Below are 21,953 nucleotides of genomic sequence, written 5' to 3'. Positions count from 1 at the left end.
TGGAGGGCTTAGAGCACACGGTAAATAGTCTTATGCAGCCATAAACTTGTCATTTTCTTTTGTCTTGTGTGAAGTATTTGTACTACTATACGTACAAGAGCCCTATGTTGCAGTCTATTGCTGCGACTATCTACAGCTCCACGACGGCGGTGGTCACCGAAAGGTCTTCAGGATGAGTCATCTCTCCTGATCCGGTGGTGACTTCAGAGGTGAGACACAAATTATGGACGAGGCTTGACGCAGAGGGATGGTTGTGCAGCGGCGATGGTCGCACCGCATGTAGCTACTGAAAAGTCACGGCAACAACAAATGAGTGATTTCGATGGTGGTGTTACTCGAGCACCTGGTCTCGAGCTTCGGGACGAAAGGCTAGGTCAAACCCGAGTGGTTATACCTGGCAATGGCGATGCTTTTTCTTACACCGTTAGCTTGGTGAAGGCATCGCTCGAATATGCTCGGACTGATTCTTCAAGGTAAAAACCTAGATTCTGACCTTGTGGTTAGATCCGGTGACGGCGACACTTGATTGTTGGTCCCTCCTTTCCCGAAGGCGTTGATTTTGAAGAATCCCATCGTCCATGTGGTGTAATGAAATAATTGGTACAGATATGATCATTGTTGTAGTTTGCTGATCACAAATCTGAACACTTTGAAGCTTTTTTTTCTCGCTTACGCTTAGTTTTGGTCTTATATGACTTTGTTAATTGCTGGCGTTTTTCGCGTGTGTGAGTTGGTGTTGGCTATGCGCATCCTAGCTGTGCAGAAGCCTGGTGTGTGCTCACTATGTTATGTATCTTCTTGATGCTACATTTTAAGCCAATAAGATTCACCCATTATCAGAAAAAGGAGCCCCCTGTGCTAATGCAAGATCAAACAAGCTATGTGTAACGAAGTCAAGCCGGCTCCGACAGTAGGGCGGTAGTGGCGGCGCACCACCGACTTGTCTGGTGCCAGAAGACGATCGGCTCTTCAAGGTTATATACAAATGCAATCTCTCATTTTCAGTATATAGAATACTCCCTTCGTCCGGTGAAGAGTGTACATCTAAAGATTTTAAGACAAATTATGGAGTTAAGTAAAAAAATGCATTGGAAAGGTGCAAGCCACTATCTCTCTTCTCTTTAATTACCCAACCCCCAATGAGCTAAGTGCATGTAGAAATTAAGAAGACCATGTGTAGATTGATATTGGTCTTGATTACCGTGTGATGAGAGAGAAATATTTTGTTTCTACTTTAAAGTGCATTGGAAAGATAGAAGTACACTTTTTATGGAAAAAAATTGAAGCTAGATGTACACTCTTCACTGGACGGAGGGAGTACACATTAGAGAAGGTGCACGAAATGCAACAAAAAATATTAAATTGTGACTATGAGATGCAGGTTAACATCACACTACATACCGCAGAATACAAAATTCAGGGTGCACAACACAGGCTAACATCAAAGACCATGAAGTGCAGGTTACCATTACATATACACAGAATCACAAAACTAATTAACACCTTGAGAGAATGCCAACTTAATATAACAGATTTTAGAATGATTCGGATCACGTAATGAAAGAAAGTTTGTTTTCAGAATAATTGGAATCACGGATCTTTCTTGTTCAATCTTTGCCATCTTCAGAAGGATTGGAAGTACATATGTTCCTTGTTTCTTCCTTGTTGAGAATTAGCACACACACGTGGCCTACTGCAGCGAAAACAAAGTAATCTTAGCACCCCTTCAAAGATCGTTGCTTAGCACAGAAGAAAAATATGCAACAACACATATGCAAGAAATAACTCTGGCAACATAGTAGACGCTCCTCAAACGATGTCTGGACAGCAGCAGAACATCAACACACATATGACACCAGATTTTTTTTAACATGGAAAACCCTCCAAATTGGGGTAAAAATTACGGGCCGAAGCCACCTAAATCTTCTTCCACTATTATCAAATATGGGATATAAAAAGTTCTTGACAACATTGTTTAAATTCGTGGAGGTCGGCTCGAGGTCTCTTGCCTCCTCCTCTCTTTTGACAGGCTATTGCCTCCTTGTTAATGTAATTCCATGGGGTTCCTCCCTCTTGGACCAGTTTCTTAGATTAATTGTGTGTGGGATTCACTTCACAAGCACCGGTGATAGCAGGTACCAACACCACGATAAGGAGTTGATGAAACATGGCAACAATCTAGAGGAGGAGAATGATCGTGAATTGGGGGGCACCATGTTTGGGAGGAGAGGACATGATTGGCCCATAGGTTGGGCAAACAGAGACCGCCTCGGGGCCTGAGCAGAGAAGGGTCCCATATTCTGAATTATAGAATCAACCATGATTGGCCGATAGGCCGGACATAATGTTTTCAACTTATTGTTGAGCTTAACTTGGAAGACATATTTGTCAATTGTTCAATTTACACTCCAGAAGTTTCCACAAATATGTTTACCTAATAATGAACTACAAGCCACTATTAAGATATTTTTTTTGACATCTTAGAGGTCTCTATCATGATATTGAAAGATATTAAAATATATACAAGCATATGTATACACACAAATAAATGAGTATACCATATACATTTGTCAGACATCTTATAGATCTCTCAGTGATATTTAAAGATATTATAATATATATGAGCACATGTATATACACACAAATATGTGAGTATAGATCATATAATTTATACAATCATAAAAAATTAACTTAAAGAGAAACAATTACACATAGAACATACAATTGAAATTTAGCATATCCGGGTTTTCTAATACATTACAGTTGTATGACATAGAATTATGAGTATAGATTAAATAATTTATACAATCATCAAAAATTAACTCAAAGAGAAAAAAAATACTCATAGAACATACAATTCAAATTTAGCAGATCCAGGTTTCCTAGTACAATACAGTTGTATGACATAGAATTCTATAGTTAATATTTAGTACTTTTTTTACATGGTTAAACTTGACAAGTAATCAATAGATAATTATACTTGTTAAGTTTATAATATGGTAAAAATAAATTTTAAAAAGTATAAAATTTTAATATAAATTTTTTTATTCTAATTTATTCTAGACCATAAATTTATTTGGTTTGGCTTTGAGAGAGTAAGAAAGCGGCAAATCAACCCCAAGTGACACCACAAATGGGAGCAGAGGAGTGGAAGAGACAGGAAGTGGTGGAGGCACCCCGACCGATCTGAGGTGGAAACAACATGAAAAATGAGAATGTTGGTGAAATAGTTAGATAATGAAGATGAAGTGTTCCGATCTCAAGAGAGAGAAGAGATGTCGGTGATATGTTAGATTTACAAAATATGAAATCTAAAAATTAACTAAACTTTAAACTTTAAACAGTATATTCATACCAAATATATGAAACCATGTTTAGTTTTGTCTTATCTCGTCGGTAAAAAACAACTATTGGTTTGGCTCGGCCGAAAATTAAATTTGAACAAACTTTGACTTTTAAACCATTGATGTGAGCCACATAGTAGTTTTTGTATGCCAACACTTAAAATGAGTACTTGTAAATGGGTTTGGTTTCAATATAGCAGCAGAACCTTGAAGTTAAATTTGCCTCCTGACATTAGATTTTTTGGATTATTTCAAAAATTAGCAGTTTTCTGATTGACTTAATCCAAAAATAAATAATGATGATAAACATTAGCCGTATTAATCTCGTATTGATATGTGGAAATGTGAGTAGGTACGTACTACGCATAGAACCTATGTATCTATGTAACCTTCGGAATTTTCACTCATGGCGATGTCGAAGAGGCCGAGGAACAACAGCGGGATAGTCGCACCTGAAATGTTCCCAAAAACCTAATCGCTCCTTTTCTCTACATGCGCAAAGAGATAGAGTAGATACAATCTGATCTGGTGATGGCTAGGGTAATTGTCGCTGATGCCTCCAATATATTAGGCGATCAGATAGGGAGACGTGTGGCTAGGCTATGCCTAACTCGGCAATAACTCACAATCTGACGTCTCGCGTTTGTAGCGCGTCTATTGATTACCCGTAATCCTATATCCTATATACCTAAGAGTATATTTATCTAAGCATGCAGGCTATCCACCTCAGTAAAGCTGGCAACTCAGCAAAAGAAGAACTAATCCATGTGCCATGTCATCCATTTTCCTGCAGCCGCCGGCATAATGGAGGAACCATCATCACTTGATCCTATTCATCTTCTCCACCGAACTAATGAAGCCTTATTTAATTTCTCTTTCATACGCGTTGGTTCGTGTTCGTCTTCTGTTATCTGCATCGACAAAGCCACCCATCTGTCATCATAAATAGAGTACATATCAAGCCACTGGGGAATGAACGGTGGAGTCCCATCTCCGCTCCAGTACGTTCTCAAGCACCCTCCGTCTCTTCTTGACAGTTGACACACGATCTACGTCCGTTCCTCCAAAGAGATCTCGCACTTCCTTTTATGGAGACCTCGCCCAGTGACCACAAACGATACCAGGAGGCAGGAGGAGCGCGTCCAAGGCACAGACTCTCCGCTCTCCGCTGTCACCGAGCGAGATAGGCGACGACAGGCCAACGAATACTCCTCTGCTGGTGGAGTATGGTCAGTCATTGGAAATTGCTAAATCCACACCATCTCGTTATTAGATAAATGATGGATGTTAGATTAAAATTTGTGAGACTAATCATGTGATGATGATTGGTTTATGCGGTGTTGTGGGAGTAATTGCGGGATGCACGTAAGAAAATTCCTGTTTGACTGTTCAAATAATAGTGGAAAAGATTGTGGGTTGCGGCATTTATAGGCCAACGAATACTCCTCTGCTGGTGGAGTATGGTCTGTCATTGGTAATTGCTAAATCTACACCATCTCGTTATTACATAAATGATGGTTGTTAGATTAAAAGTTGTGAGTCTAATCGTGCGATGCTGATTGGTTTGTGTGGTGTTGTGGGATTAATTGCAGGGTGCACGTAAGAAAATTCATGTTTGATTGTTTAAATAGTACTCCCTCCGTCCAGGAAAAGTTGTCGCCAGCGCAGTTCAATTGCAATTTTGCAAAAAAGACATTATCACTTTAAATCTCATGCTAATTAGCCCTTCTTCCTCCCCCGTCGCCCACGGACAGCGCGCGCCCCAGCCTCCGTCTCCCCCCTCGCCCGCGGGCACCACGTGCCCCAGCCGCCGTAGGGACCAGCCGGCGACGAAGTCCCACATGCGCCGCCGCCCACCTGCCCCGCGGTTGCAAACTTGCGCCTCCCCTGCTTACCTGCGCGGAGGCGAGCTTCGCCGCCGCCCACCTGCTCCTCCGCGGTGACACCTCAACGGGCGGCAGCTCCACGGCTCACGGGCGGCTGCTCCTCGTCGTCCTGCTCGCATACCCGGCCCGCCAAGGCCAGCCACTCCGGTGCGGGAGTTGGGCAAGACCCCCACCGTCGCTGCTCCACCGCCGTCCACCGAGGTGACCAGCGCATCCACCGTCGGGCCCAGCGCCATCGCCCACCTGCTAGAGACGACCACCTCCGCCCGCCTGCTCCTCCTCGCCGATTTCTTCTTCTTCTTCATCCAAGCGACCCAGCTCCTCCTCGCCACCTCTGCTGCTACTGAAAGGTAGCCAGCGCCCTGAAATTAATGTCAACTTGATGTTAATTTGTTGTGTAGATCAAATTGATGTCAAACTGAGGTGAATTAGAGCAGCAGCGGATCATCCAGTCTACAATTTGATGAGCGTACACACACAATATTCATGATCTGTAGATGCACAAACTGTACAGTGGAGTAAACTGTGGATGCACAAAATTTCAGTTATTGTACATTGAAGTTTAAGTGAACAATTTTGCATCGACTGCTATCAACTTGAAGCTTCTTGCATCTTAATTCATGTTCTGCAACATTCTGCAGTACACTGAATTTTGTACTACATGAACTTTTGAAATGAATACAATACATGTTCTGCTTGATTGCTACTGTATCTTGATTCAATAAACTGCAGTAAACTGAATTGTGCTCCGAATAGTGCATAATTATGCAATAAAGTGCAGTAAACTACAGTAGTTTATTCCCTCTCAAAGTCAAACTGAATTTTATACATGAACTTTGAAATGAATACTGTACTCTTAAAACTTTGGATAGCTGAAAAAGCTCACATCATCTAATGTTTTGACCAAGAAACAGGGGAGCAGGTGGGAATTTGTACAGTAATGGCAAGATGCAAAATGGTGCTAGTAAATTCAGTTCTGCACAAAACAAGACTGAAACATGGCAGTCTTGAGCATGTCCTAGCACTGGCAGCAAATTCAGGCCAGATTTAGCCAAATTGGAAACATTATTTCTGAAACTATGCATAACTGAAAATTATTTCTGAATAATTGGAAACAATTCAGTTTGCTACAGGAACAACCATTAGAAAGAAGGAAGAATAAAGTGCATACAGAATCATTTCAAATTTGTTACAGATCATTTCAAATTTGGAAAGAAGCATCCTATTCAGTTTGATCTAGTATTAATCTCAGCTTGATCTTTTCATTATCTCTGAATTTCTAAATAGAGTCTACATACTGCAAAATTTTGAGAACTGAATTATTGTTGGTACTGGGAGTTATTGGCAGTAGCCAAAATCTTGTGGATTGGCCACACTAGGAGTACTTGCTTCTTAATTCTGGCATTTTCTCATTTTGTTACTAGGACTAGTTTCTTCACTGCTTTTATGAAGCATTAGGATAGTGAAATCATTATTATGGAGAGTAGAGTAGGAAAGTTTCTGAATTTAGCTACTAAAAAGATAACTGAATTTTGTGTACTGGAAGTTTACAGTGCCCAGTGTAGGAAAGTTTCTGAATTTAGCTACTCATACCAATATCTACACATACATGAGCGGCTAACTACACGCACCTCGTTCGAAATCATTTTGCAGGGCATACTGTTGGTTCGAGCTGGCCTTCTTCCTGGCGCACACGGTTCGAGCTGGCCCTACTGAATACAGCAATGCAGAGAGCTAAACTTGATCAAATGATTTGGAGCATTCTGGAGCTAAACTTGATCAAATGCAGAATAGTTTGGAATATTGTAATATTGTCAAATGAAGATCCCAATTACTCCATGTACAGAAGTTTTCGTTGTTTCCTACAGAAAAAGAAAGAAGCGCAAACTTAGAATTGATGTTAATTAGAGCATCATGGCAGCAGCATTGTATACTGAATTTACTCTGTATTGAAATTATTCTGTATAGTGTCTAAATCCAATTTTACAATTTCGGAGTACTACTTCTTGCAAGCAAACATATTATACTGGACACATTAGAGCAAGCAAGAATTTAAGCAGCAAGGAGTAGAGCAAGCAAAACATCATGAATCCAATACAAGAATTTGCTGAGTATTTTTACTGTTTGCAGCAAACAAAAATTATCTTGGGAAGTGTCCACAGAATTTCAGTCAAAGAGGCATGTTCTTTTCAAAAACATCATGAATCCAAAATCTAGGAGACAAACTTTGTGTAAAACATTCTGAATTTTTACACTGAACATTTCTGAATTATTAATTCAGTCTGAACGTGTCACAACATTTCTGAATCAACATTTCTACACTAAGCCAGAGCAGGGATTCTACTCCATGAAGGTGTTGGCTCTGTCTTCTAAATCTAGTGAACATTTCTGAATACAGCAATGCAGAGAGCATCAAGCAGAGAATGGAAACCTATGGAATGGTAAATAATTCGATGAGTAAAATGAACTTCAGTCCATGAAAATGCAGAGTTTAAGCTCTATTCAGCAGATGAAAATAGCAGTACGAGGTCTGGGCCGGCTAAAGTAAACATTCGGCCTCTCTTGACGAACTCAGGGGCGGGCTCGACGGTCTCGACGGGGGTGGGCAAGAGCGCGAGCCTCCGGCGCGCTGCGACGTCGCGCGCCTCCTCGAGGACCTCGGGCACATTGACCAGCCGGCCCGCGGTGGAGGCGAGCGCGGCGCCGCCCGAGATGATGGCGTTGGCATCGACGACGGCCACGGCCAGGCCGCTCGAGTTGGCGTAGCTGGACACGATCCGGCTCACCTCCTGCGCAGACGACTTCTTGGCCACCGTCTCCCGCCGCGCTGTCGCGGCCGCGCCCCACGCCACCGGGGTCGGAGCGGCGGTGCGGGGGGGAGTCGGGGGCGGGAAGGCGCGTCGCTGGCTGCCAGGCCGAGGGCTGGCCACGCTTCTTCCATCAACTCTAGGAGGGAGGGGTGGGCGCAAGCAAGAGACACGGCGGGAGGAAGAAGAAGCAATTTTTGGGGTGAAAGAGGGGAGATTCGGGAGGCAGGCAAGGGAGGCAGGGGAGCTGCGCGAGGCAAAAGGGAGCGGCGGAGGAGGCAGCTGCGGCGGCGGCGGAGGACGCGCGGGAGAGCGGGGGAGCAGCGCGGCGCAGGGGAGCTCCGGCGTCTATGTGCCTGTGCCGGAGCGGCGGAGCATCGACCGGAGAAGACGAGGAGTGCGGGTTGTGTCGGGAGTTTAGAGAAGGGTTTTCTGTAAAATTGCTATGGGGACAACTTTTTCCGGACGGAGGGAGTAGTGGAGATGGAGACGGAGATTGCAAAGCGAAACAGAATTACACAAGTCAACAGCCGCTGGGTGCCGGAGGGAGGGAGGGGATCAGACGAGGAGTTGACCAGGTGCGCATCAGACGGCGGAGCGGCGAGGGTGAGCGCGCCGCCGGGGAGGTGCCAGGTCCGGTGGGTGCCGCCGCGCCGGAGGGGATCAGACGAGGAGCTTAGCGCTGAGCGGGTGGTGCATCCCCTTGCGTTCGTCCACCACCCGCCTGCGTCGCGCGCCCCCACCACCCCGCCCGCATCGGTACGCCGCCATCTCCCGTCCATCCACGAGCGCCGCTAGCTCCTCTGACTACGGCCACCGCCGCCGCCTGCAGGCTGCGCCGCCCGCCGGCATATCCACCGGCACCGAACGTCTCCCGCCACCACACCTGCTCTGCCCTCGTCCGGAAGTTCTCCGATCTGAGCGGAGCTCGGCTCGCACGCCGTCTCTGCGATTGGACTGGGCCCCGGCCGCCCGCATCGGTTCATCCACGAGCGCCGCCAACTCCTCCGCCATCGCCACCTCAAAGCTGCGCCGTTCGTCCGCCAGCATCTTCCTCGAGCGGCGCCCATATCGTCCGCCCGCTGCGGCGTGCTCGCCTCTGCAGCCTCTCCTTCACCGGCCGTGGGTCCCCCAATAACCCAGCCATGGCCTCCGCCGCCGCGGTTTTCGCCGGCAAAGCCATTGCAACGTCAATCATCACCAACATTGTCAACAAGGCCTTTGACTATCTCAAGGACAGCCACAAAGCCGGAGGGCTCAAGAGTGCCAGAGAGAGGCTAGAGAGGCTGCTTCCACAGATCCAGGTCGTCTTTGACGCCGTTGACACGGAGGAAATCAGGGGTCAGAGCAACGCGCTGGATGGATGGTTGTGGCAGCTCAGAGATGCCGTGGAGGAAGCCGAAGACGCCGTCGATGAGCTCGAGTACTACAGGCTCGAGGAGGAGGAGGTGAAAAGGCAAGATAATAACAAGGTGCGTGGCTCTGTCAGTAAGTACAAGCGCAAGGTCATCCAAGGGCTCAATCGTGCATTCAACACAGGGTCACTAGAGAGGCTGAGAAATTCAGTCACCACCCTAGATGGTGTCGCGGCTGGCGTAGAGCGTTTCTTGCAGGTTCTCAGCCACTTGAACAACGATATGATGAAGAAACATAAACAGGATGTGGAGTTCAGAAACTCGCGCCAGACAAGCTCGCTGTCTCGTGGCCCTCTGCTTGGCAGAGAGGAAGAGAGGAAGGTTATAGTCCAGTGGTTGACCAAGCCTGAAAGTGGTGCCGGCGATAACATTGCCGTGTTTTCATTGGTTGGTATAGGTGGAATAGGGAAGACGGCACTTGCTCAAGATGTATGCAATGCTAGAGATGTCAAAGACCGCTTCGATTTCGTCATCTGGGTTTGTGTTTCTCACGATTTCGACATTCAGGCACTAACAAGAAAGATCCTTGAGGACATGACCGGAAGAGAGGCACCCATGGTTAGTCTAAATGCACTCCAGAAAGAACTCAAGGAGAGGTTGAGTTCCAAGACCTTTCTCCTTGTGCTGGATGATGTATGGAATGATGAGAGGTATCAGGATTGGGCGAATTTTTTGTGTCCATTGAGATGTGGGAAGAAAGGAAGCAAGATCCTGCTGACAACCCGAGTGCAGTTGGTAGCTGATGTTGCTGCAAGAGCAGTGCAGGGGGAAAGAACACTACAGGTGGAATGCCACTCTCTAGCATTGTCTGGCTTGGAAGAAACTGACCTCCTGCTTCTTTTGAACAGGCATGCATTTTTCGGTGTCAATCCTGATGATTATAGGAACCTACAACAGATCAGCAAGAAAATGGTAAACAAACTCAGTGGTTCTCCATTGGCAGGAAAAGTTCTCGGTGGATTGTTGAACGGCAACAAGGATAGTAGCACGTGGAACAGAATTTTGGACTCGGGTGTTCATAATGCACAACAGGGCAGTGAAGGGATTATGACGGTGTTGAGGCTAAGTTATCAACATTTAGCAACACATTTGCAGGTTTGTTTCAGGTATTGCAGCTTATTTCACAAAGGCTATGAGTTCACAAAGAAAGAATTGGTGTACTTGTGGATGGGTTCAGGACTGATCCAGCCATTGGTGGATGACACAATACAGCTAGAGGATATTGGAATGGAGTATTTAGACACATTATCTAGAAAGTCCTTTTTTGATATCAAAACAGAGCCTCATGATAGTCGCATTATAAAATGCTGTTTATATGATGAATATTATGAAGAAAAATTTGTCATGCATGATCTCTTGCATGAGTTGGCCCGGTCTGTGTCAGCGAGTGAATGCACAAGAGTGGACTTAAATTTCTCTGGTTGTATTCCGAAGACTGTCCGTCATATATGCATTCACATGATAAATCCTACTGTTGTTGAACAGATCTCTCATGCAAAGAGACTGCGCACACTTCTTATGCATTTTGAAGACCAACACGAGGCAGATCAAGTGCACATGCTCAGTGAAGTGTTGGGTGTGGCCAGAAGCTTACGAGTGTTATCCATAATAACAAACTCACAGTGTAAGCTTCCTGATTCGATGCGTGGTTTAATGCACCTTCGCTATTTGTCTCTTAAGTGGGGCCGGAAAAAAATGACGCATTGCTGTTGGTTTCCCAAGCCTGTGTACAAGCTTTATCACTTACAAGTAATGAAGTATGATGATCCCCAACTCACAGCTCCTCAGAAAAAGGAAATGGACAGAGTGTGCAACCTAGTTAACTTACGTCATCTACAACTATCTTACGGGATAATACCAACAATTCCTTTTGTAGGAAAGCTTACTTCCCTCCATGAGCTATATGGTTTCTGCATCAAACAAGAAGGTGGTTACACTATTGGTGAACTAAAGAATCTGACAAACATCCGTCATTTATATGTTTCTGGTCTTGACAAGGTAAACAGCGCAGAAGAAGCTGCTGAAGCTATGTTGAACCAGAAAAAGTGTCTGTCAGCAGTAACATTAAGTTGGTCTCCAGGCTCTTCAAATTCATGCACGCCAAGCCAAGCTGAGTTGGTTCTCGACAAACTTGAACCACACCGCAATTCCCATAAATTGAGGATTGAAGGATATCCTGGTTCTCGATCTCCATGTTGGCTGCAAAATCCCACACTCATTAATTTGACATATGTTCACATACGTGACTGTGAAAGATTGGAGCGTCTTCCACCTCTTGGGCAGTTACATTCTCTACAGTATATTTACATAATTAACATGAAATTAGTAGAGGGTGTGGATTCTTCATTTTATGGAAGTGAAAATCCCTGTGGATTGCACTGTCTGAAGGTGCTAGAGATTGAAAGCATGCCAAAATGCCTGGAATGGGTTGGATTGGAGGGTAAGAATGTATTCCCTAGGCTTGAGATGCTGAAAGTGCGTGACTGTGAGGCGCTGAGAACATTGCCAAGTGTACCTACCAGTATTCGCCATGTTGAAATCCATAATGCTGGCCTATTGGCTATGCCAACATTTTTTGGGAGTTCTGATACAAACTCGTCACCATCATTGGACCTGGCTCTCTCTAAGCTCATGATTTCCCACTGCCAAAGTTTAGAAACTTTATGGCAGGGGTGTTCTCTATCTGCACTCGTGGAGTTGTCCATCCAACAATGCGCAAGCTTGTCATGTCTACCGGAGGATTCATTTGGTTCACTTGCCTCCCTGGAAACCTTTGAAGTAGTGAAATGCTCAAATTTGGTGACAGGAGAAATCAGGTTGCCCCCTACCGTGAGAACCATCATTTTCGGATTGTGCGGTGAAGCTGAACAGCCACTAGTTCATTCAATGAAAGGTCTTAATTCATTGACAATGCTATTTTTAGATGGTTGTGCACTGTCAGTTTTCCCTTCAGAAGTGTTTGCATGTTTGGCAGGGTTAACTAATATGGTGTTTGGTAATTGTGCAATTACATCTCTTCCCTTGGCTGAAGCCTTTGCAAGATTGACAAATCTTGAAAACTTGTCCATATGGGATTGCCAAGAGCTAGTTTCAATCAGTGGGATCCATGGGAGTCCATCACTAATGTCAATGCAAATCCAGGGATGCAAAAAGATCACTGCAGATCTATCCGTTGAGAGGGTGGATGACCCTGCTAGTTTGTCTAGCCTGACTGAGCTTGATATTGACAATCCGTCACTCTTGCTAAGTGAGCCATTACGAAGCATGTCGTGTGTCAAGAAACTTATAATTGCTGGTGGTCCTGAACTGAGACACTTGCCTGAGGAGTGGTTACTGCAAAATGAGGCACTTAAAGAACTAGTAGTGTCTGATGCTTCTCATCTGATATGCCTGCCCCCACAAGTAGCACGACTGAGCTCTATTGAATCCTTCGATATATCCAATGTGAAGTTGATACGGAGTTTGCCTGACATGCCTGCTTCTCTGAGGACTCTACGAATAAACAATTGCCACTCTGAGCTCAAACAGCGATGCCAAAAGAATAAGGGACTTGATTGGGTTAAGATTGCACATATCTGTAATGTAGATATTAGCTAAGAGGTACCAAAAGGTTATGATGCATGAGCTAAACTCATGCCAGTATATCCTGCCTTCCATGGTGTTTCTGTAAATAGCCATGTGCGTGTCAGCGTGTGTCCACTCTCCAAAGGTTGCACTATTTGGTATGTCTAAACTTCTGGTTCTTGTATTTTTATTTTAATATGATCTGCCAAAACCTAGGAGCTTTAATATGATCTGCCAACACCTAGTCGCACTTCTGTAAAAAAAATTCAGCACACCTGGGAGTGCATAGTTTTTATTAATAAGTGTTAAGATAGTGCGAATGGGCAAATGTACAGGTATTTTTTCTAAAAGGAGGGAAGGAAGTCTCCGTATTGCCTTGTCTTACTATCACATTCAGGCTGACAATGCATCAACCATATCACTATGGGGCATTTGGTTCTGTGGTCTCACTAACTATATTTGTACTGAGTAGTGAACCATCATATTATTTATTTTTCTTTAAAGTTGAAAAGTAAATGATTTAATTGCAATGCTATGGCAGTGCTTTTCTTGTTAAACATTTGTTTTTCTTCTATATCTAGCTGAATGAACTGGAGAAATAATCCATTGACCTTATCAGGTACTTCCAGTGTTGAATCTGCGGCTTATGGAACATGAAAGTGACCCAGACGTTGATCAGCTACCGTTGGTAGATTACTTTTAATAATGCAATTGTAATTTATTAACAGAAATTTGTTCTGATGGGAATTATTCTGCACCCACGTGATATAATCCTCAACAGTGTAATGTTCTAAAAATATATCTGGTAATTTTTTTCCCTGAGATTCCAGCATGCAACCCTTTCCAGTTTTCTTCAGTGAAATACTTGAATCTGAAGCAAGTTGCATGTTAGTGCATATCTGTGTGGCAGTTTACTAGCTACTGCTGGAGATAATATATTCATGTGAAGCTTAGTTAATCAAGTAACTCAACACATCTCCTGCTGCTCTTTGCTTTTGTTTGGTACGAACATCTGTACATACCCTATTATTTTGCTATACTCATGAGGAAATGGATGCGTTCTATCTGTTTGGATTTTCCATTTGAGCTTGGATACAACAGTTCTACCTAAGTACGTACATGCTAGTCTACATGCCCTGATGCTTCTTCACAATAAGTGTTTTCTTGTCGTGACTGATGGTCACCATGTTTGTTACTGTTTCCCTGCTGTTTAGTCTTTACAGTTTCAGTCATGCAATCTACTAGTGCATTATATATTTCTGGTCACTTGTCTGAAGCATGCATTCCTGGTCACTTGCAGGGAATGGCACATAAAAAAACTCTGCATACCAAAGAGGATTTTTGCTTGGGCCCTAGCTGAAACTAAAGTGAGTACAGGCCCTCGATTATTTCAATCATTATTCGGTTGTATGTTCTCCAGTGTTTTCTGAATCCTTTCCGATCAATTGCATGTACAGAATCCAAATGTCAAGGCTCGTGTTGTTTAATGCCTTTTCCCTAGTATTACTGATGCTCTTTCTAGTTGATGCTCCTTGTGCATTCCTTACCGCAAGCTTCCATCCCATGTACAGGATCATTACCACCAGCTTAACTTGCTTGCAGGGAACAACAACACCTGCATCTTCCGTTTGCATTCAGCTTCAGCACCAACACCTCAAACAGCAACACAGCTTCATAACCGGCGCTGGTGCTGGTGCCGTATGGGTGCCTTGGTCTATTTACAGTCTACGCACAACATTACATGTTAACATAGTAAGCCCTTCCAAGTTCAGTTTCTCAAATTATCTAGCAGCAGTAGAGTTGGTGTCTACATATAACATGATTAACAGAACATACAGTTGGACATGGTTTTGTTTTCTCAAATTATCTCTCTGATTAAGCATATGCTTCTACTTAATATACACAGGTATAAGCATATCTGAGCCTTTATCAACTCCCATAAATCTCTCTTCTTAACCGGGCTACGGCTAATTGATCGTCGTGTTCATTGCATTCTACCCTGTAATTATTCAGACATTTTGCTTATTCTGTTGTAGTCAGTAGTCAGTACCTCATTGGTTGTTTAGAGTAATGTAAATGTTTTTCTAAACTTCTTGCATGTTTTTTTTCTGAACTTTCTGGTGGTCGTTCTCAGCATTTCCAGATCAGGGAGAAGGTGCAGAGCTTGCTGGATTTGCTGGCTGATCATCACCCTCCTCGACGACGATCAACGATGACGAGGAACAACTGTCTGCTGCTATGTCTGTGTTGATGTTGCTGCTGCTGCTAGGAGGCTGACATATCTATAGAACAAACCCTAAATTTAAAGAGCTCCTTGTGTATAACGTTTTGTTTTTGCTTTTGATTTTTTATCTCCCTCCTGATTGATGTAATTTAGTACTGTATGTACTACTACTTAGAAATGACAACAACAAAAAAAAGCACCGGACCAGTTTACGAACGTTGTCCAGACTAATGAACTCACCTCATCAAGTAATGTTATACGTATATGTTATTACACTGCTATTGTACAATATACATCTTGCGTGTATGAGCTGCGAAGTTGCTGATTTACTGGAAGATCGGTAGCAGGGCAATATTGGCGATGAACATCATATCTTGAAAATTTGAAGTCCCAGCTCTCTAGGTAGTACTGATAATTTGAAGCAGTTCATGGCTATGCATTTTGTATACCAAAGTTCCTAGCCTCATTTTGAGAACAATATTCCAGCAGCTGTTCTTGAGAAACAAACAAAAGCAGAGTATGAGGTGTGTAATAAATAGATTCAAATGCATAAGATGGTCAATAACCAAAGGAGCATGTATGCACAAGTCAAGGATGGATTCGGGTGAACGCCATATCTTGAGAAACTGAAATCTTATATCTCTAGCTTAGATTGTACTGAAAAAAAAAACCGATCAAAAGGCGCACGCCCAGTTCCATTTTCATTGAAAATGAATCGCATAGTAACAGGCGCCAAAAGGCTCCAGGTAGATGCATATCGCTGCTAAGGCAGCCGAGGAAACACTGCAAGAAACATCGGAAACTGAAATAAAAAACAGAGCAGCCTAATTCTTCAGAGAACAGTCTTTAACAGCTGCCTGGCCACCGCGACAAGGTCTGAGGCTGAAGTTCTTCTCTTCCCCAGCAGTAGGTTAACATTGGGGTTTCCAGATGTGCCAGACAACCTGTAAACCAGACCACGTGCATCTCCCAAAGAGAAATGTCATTCCTCTGTTTCGACACCATTGCAGCGGCAGCCATGTTGATCACAGCATTTTTCCTCTTGCTAATCCACAGGCAAGCTATATCTTCACAATCAGCACCTGTCGTTTGCCCAATCTGGGATAATCCCCTTACTAAAACGCGGTGCAGAGCATGAGGGGAAATCAACAGCTTTGTAAATAACACTGCCGATATACACGGTAAACGGGATACTGACTGTAAATGGCAGTACTCTGTTTATACAGGCCCATAGATATTACTGGGAAATTGCAACATGATTTCGATAGAAAAATTGACACTGCCCAGGGCAGACTACCACCATACTTGTTGGAAATAAAATACAGTGACATGACAGTAGGTAAACAGAGGCGGGGAAATACAAGTACTTATTATTCAAACAAGATCTTTTTTCGGAAACAGAACGAAATCATTGATAGCCAATAGTGTTAGAAGCACTTTCTGATTACGGATCTTACAGTTCAGCATGACAACAACTTCTTGTGGGCGTCTCGCAAGAGAATAGCTCCACCCCCAAGTGATCTCTCTTCCCCGTATGTATGTGCTGGAAGAATTCTGCAAACAATTCCACCAGCTTAATTCTTTTGCAAGAAATAAGAAGACCAATCAAAGGGTTCTGGCAGCATAGGCATATTTCATCACAAACCTGTGGAATAACTTAAATATTGGCATTCTCGTCCTGCGATTCTGTTTATAGCTCTCTAATCTCTACGGATGGAGCATTTCCATGTATTTGGTTTGAGCAGGATAGGGACAGGCCTTGGCTTATCTGCACAGGTTAATAATGCAAAAAATTACACTCAAGGAACATCAATAAATTAAGTAATGACGAATTTAGGTTTGAAGAACATTTACTTTGCTTCATTTTTCTCTCATACTACTAGTGATGCTATTATAGTGATCCAACTAGCACAATTAGCTCACTAGTAAGGAGTAACAAAAGAAATTGCTGCATGCTTACTTCCGTAATAATGAGCATCTACATGTTCCTCCTGGATGGTGCCCAGGCGTTGCTGCAGGCTTCTAGGGAGCGTCTTTATAACAGTGCAGTTCATAATGTAGAGACATTGGAGATATGAGTATGCTTGTGGCCAATCCGGTAGGGATAACAGGTTATTGCAACTCCAAAGATAGAGGCACTCCAATAATGGAAGCTCTCCTGAGCTAGATTCAAGAGATGTCAACCCACTGCAACTATCAATGTCTAGAGCCTTCAGGGACGAGGGAAGATGGAGGACCCCTGTTAAGCCATGACACTCGACTAATTTCAGTTTTTCCAAATTCTCTGCCCAATCTCCAGATGATGATGGTGACACCTCTGCTATACTAGATGGCCCTTGATGAATCGACGATGCTGACTGTCCCTGCAGCAGCCTCCTGCCGGATATAGACTCAAGCTTCTTGCAATAAAGAATTTCCATTACCCTGAGAGATGCAGGGACATTGAAGACCTCAACCAAACTTTCACATTTCCTTAACACTAGTAACTCTAGACGTGGAAGGAGCGGACTCTTTTCTGATGATGTTGATGGCTCGGTAGAAACTTGTGCATATCCAGTCAGATTCTCACATTGGTGAATCGCAAGCTTCCTCAAGGATACCAATCCTTCAAACTCCTTTTCTGGCCAGTGGAGGAGCGCATGGCACCTCCAAACTGACAAATCTTGCAGGTGTACAAAACATGAACACAGCTCTGTTATACCTGGCTTGAAGTTTTGTAGCACCAAAACTGTCAGAGGAAAATCATGATCATTCCCTTTTTCCTTGCAATACAGAACTTCCCTCAAACCATGCTCAGCCGCCGCCGAGGTTGTTTCTGTACTGTCTACAAGGCTATGCAGTTCCAGATTGGTCAATGAAGTCATATGCCTGGCTACCCACTGGAACAACTGTACGTCACGTCCTTCCATCTTTAATACACCGAGGTTTGGTGATTCAACTCTAGTTGTCAACTCTGGACATCTCTCAATACGAGTGTTCTGGAGGTTTGGGAAGGTCGGTTGCCCTGGCAATGCTGTCAACTTTTCACACTGACTAATGCGCAACTTCTCAAGCCGAGGAAACATCACCACTTCTCCTTGCGTTCCATTATCCATTTCCCACCATCTCTCAAAGCAGACAAGCTCTTGCAACGTAAGCTCCTTCAGATTTGGAAATGCAAAGGATGTGTTAATGTCACCGCTAAAGAACCATTGCAGTTTGTTACAATGAGAAATATGGATCACGACAATGTTTTGCAACATAGTTGTCCATGTTGGAAAGGTGGTGCCTCCATAGGTGTGTATCCTTATAGCATGCAGCCCATCATGAGGTTTAAGTTCCTCGAGCACTTTTGCATCATCCCGACTGCTAGATTCATCAACAACTTTATCCGATCCAACAGTCCATTTTAATGTCAGTTCTGTTACTTCCTTCTTCATCACGAGGTTTGCAGCTTTTGCAGCTTCTTCTGTCACGTTCTCTAGATGATGTAACTCTAGTTGACCACCGAGGTTTAAATTCCCGAGCTCTCCAACATTGCTGCAATTAGAGCCACTACCTGCTACAAAACATGTAAGTGTCTGTAGGGATGTGAGTTTTCTTAGGTCTCTAGGCATGCCTTTCAGCTCTGGACAACCATGAGTGTAAAGGTGGCGGAGGGCAGCCATATACTTCATTTGTCTTGGAAGTTCACGAAGAGATACGCAGCCAGAGAGGTTCAACGTTTGCAGGTTGTATAGAATGCTCATATCTTCAGGAAGTGCTTTTATTAAACTTCTTGAGAGATCTAGGTACCTCAGGTGATGCAGATGTTTTGGTTTCAGCGGAAATGATCCCAACAAACGGAGCTGTAATGCTTGCAAGGAGCTGTATTTTGCCAAATGATGCAATGATCTGCTCATAAAGCTATCACACAGAAGTGTTTGGATGGCTGAAGAACTGTTCTTGAGAGAACTATTCAATTTTCTTCCTGGTTCCTTGCATGACAAAAATAAATGCCGAGCCGTGTCTGGAAGCCACTCACTCTGACTTGGTTCCTCAGTTGCAACAACATATCCAATCTTGCCTGGGTCCTCAGTTGCCAAGGCACATTCATTCTCCATTACAGACAGTGCAACATCATGCATAAGATCATGGATTTTACATGTACTTCTGACAGAACACGCCCCGTCCTGTTCAATTTCACCGATTGTGGTCTGGACTTGTTTCACATCCTGAAAGAATGACCTTGAGACTAGTTCATTGAAAATCTGTTTGCCAATGTTTTCAAGACGAACTTGCTTTTCTTGGATAATAAAGCCATGTGCAATCCATAGTTGGATCAGCTTGTCCACATTAATCTCGTAATCTTTGGGAAATATAGCACAAAAAGCAAAGCATTGCTTCATTTGTGGCGGCAAGTCATTGTAACTGAGCTTGAGTATCGGTAAGATTCCAGACTCCACTGTGCAAATGTTGCTTCTGCTTGATACATCTTTCCATTCTTCTTCACTGGTCTTGTTACGCAGTACAGAGCCCAGAGCCATTGCAGCTAAAGGAGAGCCAGCACATCGCTCCACAATCTCATCAACCATATTCATCAACACGGCTGGCCTTTCCTCTCCCTTCTTCAAACAACTGAATGACATTGTCTCGATAATTTCCTTTATGTATTGTCCATCCAAAGCTCCGAGAGTATAAGCTTCAACAGTCCCCACTATTTTCGCAACTCCTTTATCACGAGTTGTTGTCAGGACCACACTCCCCATGCCACCACGTTCAAGGCAGGCCTTGAGCTGCTCCCATTTATGAACCTCTCGTGTCCAGACATCATCCAATACAAGGAGGTACCTTTGCCCGCTCAATACATTCTGAAGGCCATCCAGCGGTGTCTTCGTCCTCATGGAAGTAGCTGCTTCTGTACCACTTTTCTCGAGAGCTGCTTCAACTATACTTTTAGCCAGAGAATCCACATCAAAGTTGTCAAAGACACACACCCATAGCAGCAAATTGAAATGCTTCTGAATTTCAGTGTCATTGTAGACAAGTTGAGCTAACGTGGTCTTTCCCAGACCCCCTATTCCAACGATGGGAACAACCGTGAGATCTGCATTGTTAGCTTGACCAACCAGTATATCAACAAGTTTCTTCTTATCTTTGGCTCTCGATCTGCTAGTGATTTTCTCTGGATCAAAGATATCATGATCCTTCTGTCGCCATTGGCTGTATGCTTGCAGTGGTTGCTGATGCTTAAAGTCAAAGTCCTTCATTTCAGCCACAAGGACCTCAATGGCTCGCACAATCTTGCGGAGCTTTCTCTCCATCCTGTTACGGAATATGAAGCGGTTGTGGGTGGGAAAGAGCTTTACCACACTGAAGCCAAGCTCCTTGTAGTGTCCCTCCTTTTTGGCCTTGCGACGAAGCGCCTCGTACTTGAACTCGTCGAAGACCTCATTCGCCTGGTAGGTCACCTTCTTGATGGCCTGGAGCCAGGCCGCGGCCCCTTCCCTGTGGGCTGCCGCCTGCTCGGCGTCGGCGATGACGTCGAGGATGGCGGGCAGCCTGCGCTTGAGGATCTCATGCTGCTGCTCCATGCCCTTCATCACCTTGTACTTGTCGAGGAGGTAGTTGGACGCCTTCTCCAGCACGATCTTGACCAGCGGCCCGACCACGATGTTGACCACCACCGTCGCCGCCATTGGAGCGCCTCGCAAGGTGGAGAGGGCAACAATGGTGTGAGCAAAAATGTTTTTGTTTTCTTGTGAGGAGCATGGAAGGAAACAATGCCCCGTATATGTGGAAGCAAACAAGCAAGCAATTTTTCACTTAACCTGTGGCTTGAGCGCTGTTCATCTTGTGAGCAGAGGTACCGAAGTGCAGAGAGCGTGCAGAGGTGGGCACCGGCAATGATGGCCTGAGCTGAGAAAGATGGTGGGGCTTCTTGAATGGCTTCTCCACGGATCGGATGCGCATAGGACGAAGTGTTCTTCCCCAAATCTGACCACCACTGTCGCCGCCATTATTAGAACTTTGCAGGGGTGGGGTGGAGAGTAGAGTACGCCCTGCTCTAGGACCAATCTGGCGCATACGACGAATCTAGCAGCTTTGTTTCAAGCGCAATAATGGCCTGGGCTGGGCAGGACGTGCTTGATTGCTCGTGAGGAAAATGGAAGCAAGAAGACGCTTACTGTTCTTGACTTCCGGGAAGACGCACGCACATGTGGATTTGGATGCGCTTTGTCTCCAGGATGCTCGCACACTCCCTCTACTCGCCGCGGCCTCCTCCCCTTGGCGCTCCGCCGCCGGCCTCGAAAAGTCCCGGCTTGGTCCCTCGATCCTCCACCCCGACGGCCGCCGGGGTCCGGCGCGAGAGCGCTTCAGCGATGTACGGTGTAGGAAGAGGGGCAGGTGGGGCGGGGGGCGGGGGGGGGGGGGGGGGGGGGGGGGGGGGGGGGGGGGGGGGGCATGGTTTTTTGCGGTGCTCGCTTGAATCAAGGAAACACGGCGCAGGCGGCGGCGGCGGCGGATTCCGGCCGGCGTCCCGTGGGATTGGGGGATATCGACCATTGTAGACGACGAGGACGGAGTGTCATTATTTTTAGTGGAACTTTTTTTTTGCTCTTCTTTTTCCAAGTGGAACAACGTGGACAAAAATGTCCAGGCCCACTAGGCCCAGGTCCATCACTCTAATTATTTTTTTCCTGAACGCTAGGTCCACCCTGACCCTGTCCTTTGTGGTCTCAAAATTAGAATTT

General features: G+C 44.7%; 2 protein-coding genes across 18 annotated transcripts; one reads left to right on the top strand and one right to left on the bottom strand.

Annotated features, from left to right (window-relative positions):
* Positions 1 to 4,944: 4,944 nt before the first annotated feature.
* On the bottom strand, positions 4,945 to 21,627 carry LOC125520470 (putative disease resistance protein RGA4). 6 transcript variants are annotated; one of them, XM_048685408.1, is made up of 7 exons: positions 20,568 to 21,627; positions 17,201 to 20,441; positions 16,886 to 17,008; positions 16,698 to 16,794; positions 15,481 to 15,729; positions 6,862 to 7,092; positions 4,945 to 5,592 (listed from the first exon to the last, which is right to left on the bottom strand). In XM_048685408.1, the coding sequence occupies exons 1-3, from the start codon at positions 20,895 to 20,897 to the stop codon at positions 16,941 to 16,943; spliced, it is 3,639 nt and encodes a 1,212-aa protein (XP_048541365.1). In that variant the 5' UTR covers positions 20,898 to 21,627; the 3' UTR covers positions 4,945 to 5,592; positions 6,862 to 7,092; positions 15,481 to 15,729; positions 16,698 to 16,794; positions 16,886 to 16,940. The 6 variants fall into 6 exon arrangements, with proteins under 6 accessions (XP_048541365.1, XP_048541366.1, XP_048541362.1 ...); XM_048685409.1 differs by having other exon boundaries at positions 17,201 to 20,429; XM_048685405.1 differs by having other exon boundaries at positions 17,201 to 21,276; positions 21,387 to 21,627.
* Positions 8,396 to 15,515, top strand: LOC125520469 (putative disease resistance protein RGA1). Of its 12 annotated transcripts, none has more exons than XM_048685395.1 (5): positions 8,405 to 13,174; positions 13,636 to 13,704; positions 14,317 to 14,383; positions 14,619 to 14,768; positions 15,151 to 15,515. In XM_048685395.1, exon 1 carries the CDS (start codon positions 9,183 to 9,185, stop codon positions 13,047 to 13,049), a length of 3,867 nt encoding a protein of 1,288 aa, XP_048541352.1. In that variant the 5' UTR covers positions 8,405 to 9,182; the 3' UTR covers positions 13,050 to 13,174; positions 13,636 to 13,704; positions 14,317 to 14,383; positions 14,619 to 14,768; positions 15,151 to 15,515. The 12 variants fall into 12 exon arrangements, with proteins under 12 accessions (XP_048541360.1, XP_048541358.1, XP_048541359.1 ...); XM_048685400.1 differs by having other exon boundaries at positions 14,588 to 14,768; XM_048685392.1 differs by having other exon boundaries at positions 8,406 to 8,796; positions 8,870 to 13,174; positions 13,636 to 14,383.
* Positions 21,628 to 21,953: the final 326 nt, after the last annotated feature.

The sequence above is a fragment of the Triticum urartu genome, chromosome 7 (assembly GCF_003073215.2).
Source record: "Triticum urartu cultivar G1812 chromosome 7, Tu2.1, whole genome shotgun sequence".
Classification (NCBI taxonomy): Eukaryota; Viridiplantae; Streptophyta; class Magnoliopsida; order Poales; family Poaceae; genus Triticum; species Triticum urartu.
The sequence above is the reverse complement of the archived record's forward strand: the minus strand, read 5'-3'. Positions and strand labels throughout refer to the sequence as shown.